General features: G+C 44.3%; 1 protein-coding gene across 2 annotated transcripts in view; it reads right to left on the reverse strand.

The window, feature by feature from the left end:
- The window catches only part of LOC132990182 (nucleolar protein 4-like), a 149,306-nt gene extending 143,449 nt beyond the window's left edge, over nucleotides 1–5,857 (reverse strand). Inside the window, exon 1 of one of the 2 annotated variants that reach the window (XM_061058304.1) lies at nucleotides 4,302–5,857. In XM_061058304.1, coding sequence (XP_060914287.1) covers nucleotides 4,302–4,721 — 420 coding nt within the window. In that variant the 5' untranslated portion in view covers nucleotides 4,722–5,857. The remainder of the gene's footprint in view (nucleotides 1–4,301) is intronic. The other variant, XM_061058303.1, reaches the window with a different exon arrangement.
- Between the last annotated feature and the right edge of the window lie 4,034 nt (nucleotides 5,858–9,891).

Genomic DNA, 9,891 nt, shown 5'->3' on the forward strand with positions numbered 1-9,891 from the left:
GTTTATGTGTAGATGGGAAAACAGAGTTTAAATACTGTAAAAACTACCTCATGTTTAATTCAGCATCTTTGCACTACTCACCACTGCACTATTATCTTATTTTATCCTATTTAGCCTTGTACATATTAGTCTTTGCTTATTTGTTTATTTTTGTGTTTATTGTTGATATTTAATATTATACCTTTGTACAAAGAGAGCACAGTTTACCAAAGTTAAATTCCTTGAGTGTTGAAGCATACCTGGCCAATAAAGCTGATTCTGATTCTGAGTTTTGTTCTTGATTGACAGCTCTGTTGACAAACGCGGCTCCTTGCAGCGTTCTCAACTAGATTAAAGTCGAGCAGGAAAGACGAGAGAAAACGAAGAAAAACGGGGCACTGGTGGTGCAGTGGTTAGTGCGCGCGCCCCATGTATGGAGGCTGTAGTCCTCCAAGCGGGCGGCCCAGGTTTGAATCCCACCTGTGGCTCCTTTTCTGCATGTCATTCCCTACTCTCTCTCTCCCTGATTTCAGACTCTATCCACTGTCCTGTCTCTCCATTAAAGGCACAAAAAAGCACAAATAAATCTTTTAAAAAAACAAGAAAACTAACAACAAATTGTTGAACTTTCAATAACTGTGAATGTGTCTGCTTTGAATGGACACAAGAGTCCTGCTGTGGACTGTACCGTCCTGAGGTAACTTTGATGTTTCTGTAAGCAGAAAGGGGCGTGGCCTCATCCCAGTGATTCCACCAGCCAACTACCATCTACCAATGTCAATCCACCCGCTCCTGACTATGACACTCCTGATCTTAAATCTGAATATGAAATCAAACGGGTCAGGGTGAAATTAGCTAAAGCGGTAGGTACCATGCCAAACCATCGCCTCAGACCCTTCTCATGACCTGCATGTTTTATCAGATGCACTGACTGAACTGCAGTGACAGTCTTGTTTAAGATTACAGACAAAATGGAGTTTTATTATAAACATGATAGAGACTCAATCATCTCTAAATAAAGCGCAGCGAAGACCCTCCTTTCTCTCATATCTTTGAGTCATCTCACTCCGCTGCACTCTACTTTCAACAAGTGCTCTCTGTTTAAAAAAAAACCATCTTAAACATGTAAGTCAGGGCTACACACACACACACACATTCACTATCAATAGGTTTCTGCAACATCTTGCATACAGCACCCTCCACTCGACAAACATCAGTTTTTTCAGTCATTAATAAAAAAAAAATTTCAGATCTGTGAAAATCAGAACATAAAAAGTCCACCTACGATTTATCACTGATGAGCACATTTTTTGAAGTTTTTCTACAAACAGAGAACTTGGCCTAGTGATTTGTGCGTGCACCCCTTGTACTGAGGCTGTAGTCGTCGAGAGTGGGCATCCCGAGTTCAAATTCCGACCTGTGGCTCCTTTACTGCATGTCATCAATCCCAGCTGTCAGGACAGGATTAGTGAATATTTGACCACTAAATTATAAGGATTTTGTCATTCATTCATAATTCATCCACATCATTGGATGTTCTGACTTTACTGTTTAGACTGGTGCTCCCTTCAAAAAGATAATAACAGAATCAAATTCAACACAGAAAGAGCTACTGTCTTTGATTTACTACTGACTCATCCTCGCCCTGGATGACTTATAACCGTCACTATCTTTTTTATCTCACAGTTGTCATAACAGAAGCGTTTGTTTTTCTGTCACCTGTAGAGTTTCTGGTCCCAGCCTTTTAAATGTCAGTTGTTGTTTCCTCTTATTGGTTTCATTGCCGGGGGTAACCATAAAGTCAAAGTCATAACAATTTGGACTGTGGATGTTATTTTAGGTTATAGTCAGGGGTCGGAGCCATCGGGTGCCCCCCCCTAACCATCTCCATCTAACCACAGAATCCTAAACTGGGAATTTCAATTTTCAATGTCAAACGCGATACTGAGTTAAAATCAACTTCTTGGACTGTGTTGCAACAGGCTAAAAATAACCTTCACTGCATTTCAGTGTGGCACATTTCATTTTGACCCACAGCCGCTGCGATGAGGACTACAGGTCTCCAACATGACCACCAGGCTAAGCAGTGATCCACTTTAACAGTACTTTAAATTGTGACTTCAGACATACAGTATATCTCCTTTTTGAGTCTGCAAAGATTCCCGCTGTGTTTCCATTACATAGAGGAAACTCGGGCGGGCTGCACAGGTATATTCAAGCCCTCCCAAGTACATTTGAAGACCTATTTTTGTCCGTATATAATCGTATATAATAATTGTTCTGGGGAAGCAAGAGAGTGTGAATTACAGCGAGAGAGAGCGAGAGTGTTGGATTGTCCGTCCTGTAAATGCTCTGATTGAGGCGAGACGAAACAGAAACGTCTCATTCGTTTTAATTTTGTTCTGCAGCCGATGTTATCCTGCACTCTTGGTTGAGGGATAAGCGCTGTGAGACGTGTCAGCATCAATAAGCCTCCGCAGACACGGATCACCTGATGTGATAACAGAATATCGAGTGAAGCCGGGTAATGTTACTCCAGAGTCTTTAACGTACAGCTGATGGATTGTGTAAACCGAGCAGGAAGACAAAAGATGAAGTTATGGAATGAGGAGGCGGGACAACCTGCTGTGATAGGAAAGGTGCAGGTGTGTGTGTGTGTGTGTGTGTGTGCTTATGTGTGGCTCCTGCAGGGGCAATTCTAAAGTCTGTTGGGGCCCTAATCATGAATTAATTGGGGGGCCCTCCAACCAGCGTTCATCACCATCACTGTCTGCCAGTGTCTCGGCGATTATTCCTCTTCCTTTATTTTCCCTGTATTTTTTTTCTCTCCTATTTACAGAAAATTCTCCTTTTTTTTTCTTAACTGACAAACTCTGGTTTGAGTGAGTGCAATCAGATGGGGCCCCCTTAGGTAGGTTTCTAACCCCCGACTGGTGTGGGGCCCCAAGCATTTGCCTGCCTTGCCAGTTGAGAAGCAGCACCTCTGGGCTCCCAGTTTAGACCGGGATTGATTTTTTTAAATAGCACTGAATGTCTTTGCCCCTCAGTACATAAAGGATCTGCTTATCAGCAACACAGCAGCTAAACTCTCAGGTCCACATGTAGAGGTCTTCTGAGCAAATCTCCAAAGCAGGCGAGGCGGCTTTCTGTTTTAAAGCCCTGAGTAAATGGAAAAACCTGTCAGACGACCTGAGAGGAGCCCCAACACTCAACTCTTTTAAAAACTTTTTTTTAATCAGTGTATGGCTCAGCTTTGAATGTGTTTGTGCATGTTGTACTTCATAAGAATATTTATGTCTGAGCATATGGGTTACATGTAGGTACGAGCCCCGAGCCCTCTCTATTTGCACTTTGTGACTTTTTGTGATTGTTTCGGTTTTGTCTCTGTGTTGGACTGGGAGGACTTTGGATTTTAAATCAAGAACGGTCACCACTGAGCAGCTATTTTTCCACATCATTACTGAGATTAGAAGGAAAACTCCTCTTTCTAAAAGAACAAATAACTTCAATTGATAATTTGACTTTAATCCCCCGGGTTACGGCCACAACCTTCCAGGTGTTACAGTCTAAGTGAGTGACACGCCCCCTGCACACAAGATGAGGATTTTTAATTTATATTTATGGTCTTGGTCTTGTCTCGGAGCACTCTGGTCTCGGGTATGTCTTGGTCTTGGTTGGTCTGGTCTTGACTACAACACTATCATTTTGTAAGAAATGTGCTCAAGTTTGACTAACTAAAACACCCAGGTAGAGCATAATTCTGTTAGAGACACTGGAGGTAAAGATAAAGAGGGTAAATAAATGCTATTAATTCATGCTAGCACTAAATAAGTGTCCCAGTTGGGTCAACCCAGTCAAAAAAAGGTCTGGACCCGCCCCTGGTTCTGGTTCCCCTTCAAGTAATTGTCTGCAAACTAAATCTATAAACAGCTCATGAAAATATATTTTGCATTCTTTCTTTTCCGTTTTAGTCTGTCTGTCAGTGAACTGGGACAGGCAGGTCAGACTGTGGCTTTGTGTAAAAACCACCAACAGGCTGAGCTCTGTGTTGGAACAGGTGTTTGCTGTGGAGCTGAGCCAGCGAAAGTTATGTACAGCTTCACGCACACACACCTTATTTCTTTAGGCAAATACAGGTAGCACAGTGGACTGGACACGCACGCTTCATGACAAGGGGAGAGGGGGGGAGAGAGAGAGAGAGAGAGAGAGAGAGAGAGAGAGAGAGAGAGAGAGAGAGAGAGACACACACACACACACACACACACACACACACACACACACACACACAGACGACTCAGAGTGAAAGAGGAAGGTGCACTAACCGTCGCCTTGATGGGGACATACAGCACCGGTCTGTCCGATGAGCCGTTCTTGGCGTCCTGCAGGGTCCCGACCTGGAAGCCCTTAGACTTGACCCAGAATTTAAATTTCGCGTTGATGTGGTTGTTCCCCTTCTCGTGCTGCAGGAAAACCCCGTTGCTGTTCTCCTCGTCCCCCTGGAGCAGAGTCTGCAGGATCTTGTTGTATTTACGCCGGGTCACGGTTTTTGTCTTCCCGGAGTCCCCGTACGTCCGCAGGCACCAGTCCTGAAATTCACTGAACATGTCCGCGCCTCCGACGGCCCCGTCGGACGCCGGAATCCCCCCGCTGCTGGGACTCCGGCTGCTCGGCTGGGTCTGCTGGAGGTTGGTGGAGGTAGTCACCGCGTCCGTCACACTGTTGTCTTTTCTTGTTGTCATCATGAAACGAGTTAATTCAACAGGAGATAGTCCCTTTACGACCCACTTAGGCTGTCCGTTAAAATGGGTCCGAACTGGGCACGAACCTACGGGAGCAACGGTGGCTTGGGGGGTTACAATCCGTCAAAACCTTCAAAAAAAAAAAATGGGGGAAAAATCCAACAAATCTTCCAAATTTGCCTTCAAGCTCCAAAACGATCACTTAACCCCTTCAACATTTCCTCATTTCCTCAAAAAAATAACCGAAACACAAAGTCCCGTCCGTTTTTTTTTTTCAAAATTAGGCGTTTGGATCCCTCCTCCTCCTCACCCTTCCTCCTCACCGATATTACGCACCAACGGAGAGCTGAGAGAGAGAGAAAGAAAAAAAGGGAATAAGCTCTCTCTTTGGGATGCCAAACCGTCCACAATGTAACTCCACAATCAGCTCCTGTTTGGTGTTTGATAGGAACAATGAGAGCTGGAGGAGGCTGTGCAGGACGGAGCCCTCCTCAGACACACCTGTTAGAAGCGTGGGTCGCTCGGCCTGTCCCGTGGGGGGGTGTCGGTCACCGCCTCCCCCTCCTCTTCCTCCTTTGAGAGACACAGACGGAGCGAGAGAACGAAATGATACACACGACTGTCAATCTTTGCTTATTTCTTCTTTTTAAAAACACGTATTCGTCAGACGGGGTTCTGCAGGTTCGGCTGCGGGGTCTCCATCACCGAGGAGCCGAAGAAGCGCACACGTTGACAAGACACACACGTCCTGAAATGAGCGATTTTTATTTCTCCAATGACGACGCTGTTTTTGGACAGTTAATAAAAAAATACAGTCCTGAATGTGTTTCCCTCTTTGTCGTTATTTTCTGCCTCTTCCTCCTCCGCGCTCCGGCCGACGCGACACAACCGGACACCTGTTTGAATCCGGTTCTTCTTTCTTCCTCTTGCACCCTCAGAGCGCAACGCTACGCCTCGTTTCCTCCCTCCTCAAAAAACACAAAACGATCACAGGTGAAGCTCTGGCGATATCAGCTTAAAACAACCCCTGTGGTAGCTGTAGTCCTATAACATGCTCTGCGACACACCGCCGGACGAGCAGCGCTGTTTACCGGGACTGAGTCAACGGGACAACATGCAGGCGACACGCAGCTCGATCTGAATAAAGCAGGAAGTGTCCAAAAATGACCAAAAAACGCGCAGCACGCTGCAGACAGACGGCCCCGGAGATGTCAAAGGGGGAGTTACTCAAGCAGAATGGAGGACAAGTGAGAGTAGAACACCCAAAAATCAACATGTGAAGTGATTCTAAAAAATAAATAAAGACGTTTTCCTTGTGGTGATCTGCTTTTTGTCACTTTTAAGAAAATATATGATCAGTCTCATCGGTCCACTTCATCTATTTAGTTGATTTAAAAAAAGGATTAATAATTAGGTGACCTAAATTCTTATTCAGTGGCCTAAAAAGTGGACATATAAGAGAAAGTCATACCTGACTTTAATTTATTTGTCCAGCTTTATCCCTTAAAGTGACATTTGGCGCCAAGCTTACCTTATTTTATCCCCTTTAACATAAATCTACAAAAAACAAGAATGATCACGACTTTGCAGTACATGATATCAGATAAATGCAGACTCGTGTTTATTTTATGAATGCAGTAAACTTTTATTAATTGTAGTCATTGAGGACCATTAAAGACACATTTCTAATATTTGCAGGGTCTTCACTCAAAGATGAGATGAGTTGAAGTGTGTAAAATAGTTCAACAAGAAGGACATCAAACTGAATCCAGTTCAGTTTGATGAAAAAAACCTTCAAAACCTCCACTGTCTCCCCATCCTCCAGCGTATCTACCTCAAACTCCTCATATCACCTATAAAGCCCTCCATAACTTGGCGTGTGCCTTCGTCATTGCCGCTCCCACCCTCTGGAACTCACTCCCAAAAACTCACTCTCCACCTTCACGAAATCCCTAAAAACTCCCCTCCTCAACATCACCTTCAACCACTAACAGACTCAACTCTCATCCTCCTTCTCTGTTGTTGTTTTTCTTTGTTTAGCATCTTTGAGTTCTTTCTTTTAACTGAAACTCTGGTTTCTCATCTCCCCTGTGTCCCTTCCTCCTTTCTTTGATTGTATCTGTGTGTGTGTATTTTAGTAACTTCTACACAAACAGAACATGCAAACTGTAGCTACTGAATGTATCTGGGAGTCTGATCCCCAGCTGAGTGTAACCGTCTCCCTTCAACACTCGCGTGCACAACCTTGAAATCACTGGAGCAAGCAGAGACACAAACAGGCTGCCAGGAACCCGCTGCAGTCCACACACACACACACACACACACACACACACACACACACACACACACACACACACACACACACACACACACACACACACACACACACACACACACACACACACACACACACACACACACACACACACACACACACACACACACACACACACGTCCAAAATAAGGAAGCCGGCAGCAGAAAACACTCGTCCAACACGGCAGCCCTAAAGAGGAACCCCTCGCTGTCCGACCAGTTCATGTCATGCTCCTCTGGACTGAGCCAGAATTTGAGTTTTTTATTGGACATGAGTTCATCCTCTTCTTCTGAATGAACCGTTTACATCCTGGGAAAAGATGGATTCAAGTGGAAGTGTAGCCTTTGTGATGGTGCCATTATTAAAAATATCTGTCTGACAGAGCTCATCAAACTGCTCTCTGTTTTCAAGTCAAACATATTTCAACTCATGAGTTTATAGATAGATAGATAGATAGATAGCTAGATAGATACTTTATTGATCCCGAGGGAAATTCAAAGCATCCAGTAGCAGGTTACAAAGACGTACATGACATGAAACATTTGTTACAAATTAACCACAAAACTGACCCCCCCCCCCCCCCCCCCCCCCATACATATATTAACCTGAAAAAAAGATTTAAAGAATACCTCTAGATGAATTAAACTTAAACTGTGCAATTAAAAATAGACTTATACAAGAAATGTACATAACCCGTACAGGATTGTACTGTAATTAGACCTGAATATAAAAAATAAAAAAAGTGTTGACCTTCTGAAGTTGATCTGTGGGACACAAATGAAAGTGACACAGTGTCTCAGCACCCGATCGAATGGATGCAGGATCTTTATCACATACGGTCCAAGATCAGAGAGGCTCCTACTTTATCGAAAGCAGTAAAATAATTGTATTGACAGCACAGAGTTGAGGATTGTTGCCGTAGCCTTAAAGGTCACAAGTGTTTCAAACTGTACTTCCTTAAAATCCACAAACCATTTATTGAGGCTGTCGTCTCAAGCGGGCGGCCCGGGCTCGCATCCCGCCTGTGGCCTCCGTCCCGCATGTCGTTCCCCACTCTCTCTCCCTGGTTTCCGACTCTATCCACTGTCCTATCTCTCCATTAAAGGCACAAAAAGCCCAAAAATAAATCTTTAAAATCCACAATCTAGCCGTTCAAACACCCACACACATTTTTTATTTATTTAACCAGGAAAGAAACTCATTGAGATTAAAAATCTATTTTTCAAGAGTGTCCTGGCCAAGACAGGCAGCAAAACATTTACAGAGTTTCACACGGACAACGAGCAGCCAAACGCACAAATACAAAATAAATTAGACATTAAAAGACACAAATAACAAATCCGAACAGCAAAATGTTTGTCAAAAATCATCCACAAATACATCAGGAAGAACATCTACAGCCAGATGTGACCGCCTCCAAGTCATTTAACTTCCTCTTAAAAGCATCCAACGAGAGAAGTTCATTAAGTTTCAGCTCTTTTTGTAATTCTTTCCAAGTAAAGGGAGCAGCAAACTTAAAGGCCTTTTCCCCAGTTCAGACTTTTGGAGCAGACAGTAAGGAACACCCACCTGTGGACTAATTATATGATCCATCATCAGAGGCGAGATTGGCTCCAGATTCACTGATCAGAGATTAGTGAATCTCTCATCGCATGTGACACTTGTGCCACATGGAGACCAATCACAGAGGAGCAAAACTCCTCCTCTCTAGCTAAATGTCATAAAACCAGAGTGTATCACAGCCACCATAACAACACACAGTGACAGCCACCTGAAACAGTCGGTTCCGTTTGTCTCCCCTTATCAGCGTGAATACCACAGTGAGCGTTCAACCTCAGACTGATTCTCATCAGAAGCTCTGAACTGCAGCAGAAGAAATCACTGTTAGAAAGAAGGAAACTGCTCGAGGTCTTTTAAAGTTATTGATGGGAAAACATTAGAAATTTAACTCTTATTGTCCCGGTGTGGGTGTGGGTGTGGTTGGTGGGTGATGGGAGCAGGGAGCAGGGAGGGGGCTGACTCTGGGATGCCCTACACGGTTGAGTTGTGAGGGCCAGAAGGGGCCATGTGGTAAGGGGAGGCAGGGGAGCTAGTATCAGAGTTGTCACTTCCTGGAGCTCACATTAACACAGCCCAGGCCTGTTGAAGGTGGCATCGCTGTTTTGGTTGCCGTGGCAACAAAGGGGCCATAGGGTAGGTCATGCAAGTCATCAGTCGGGCATCGGGGGCATAACTGGGATGAGGGGTGTCTTCACTGAGCGTTTATCCTTTCATCAGGGCACAGGTACCTTGATTGGCTAAATGGGTCAGAAGTCCAGTGTGTGTGTGTGTGTGTGTGTGTGTGTGTGTGTGTGTGTGTGTGTGTGTGTGTGCGCGTCCTGCTCCTGTCTTTTACAGCTTGTTTACGTGTTCACATCATAAAGGTGAGATGCTGAGATGTATGAGGGCTGTTCTTTGAGAACATGTGGTACCAACACACTAACACACACACACACACACACACACACACACACACACACACACACACACACACACACACACACACACACACACACACACACACACACACACACACACACACACAAAAACACAAACGAAAACTATTGAAACTGAATCCTTTAAAAACTTGATTCTTCTGACTTGTCGACGGTTTTCAGTTTACAGTTGCCCTCATCCTTACGCAGAGCTGTCTTTACAGACTCTACAGTTCAGTTTGTTGTTCATTAGGAGTCTTTTAAGACGAGGTTCACTTACCCTGTTTCTCTTTTCTAATGTTGCAGGTTGTGGCGTTTTGCTCGAGAACTCAGCGTACTCCCTCTACTTGTGATCGCTCTTTCCTGTCACCAAAAAATACACAA

Source organism: Labrus mixtus, chromosome 15 (genome assembly GCF_963584025.1).
Source record: "Labrus mixtus chromosome 15, fLabMix1.1, whole genome shotgun sequence".
Taxonomy (NCBI): Eukaryota; Metazoa; Chordata; class Actinopteri; order Labriformes; family Labridae; genus Labrus; species Labrus mixtus.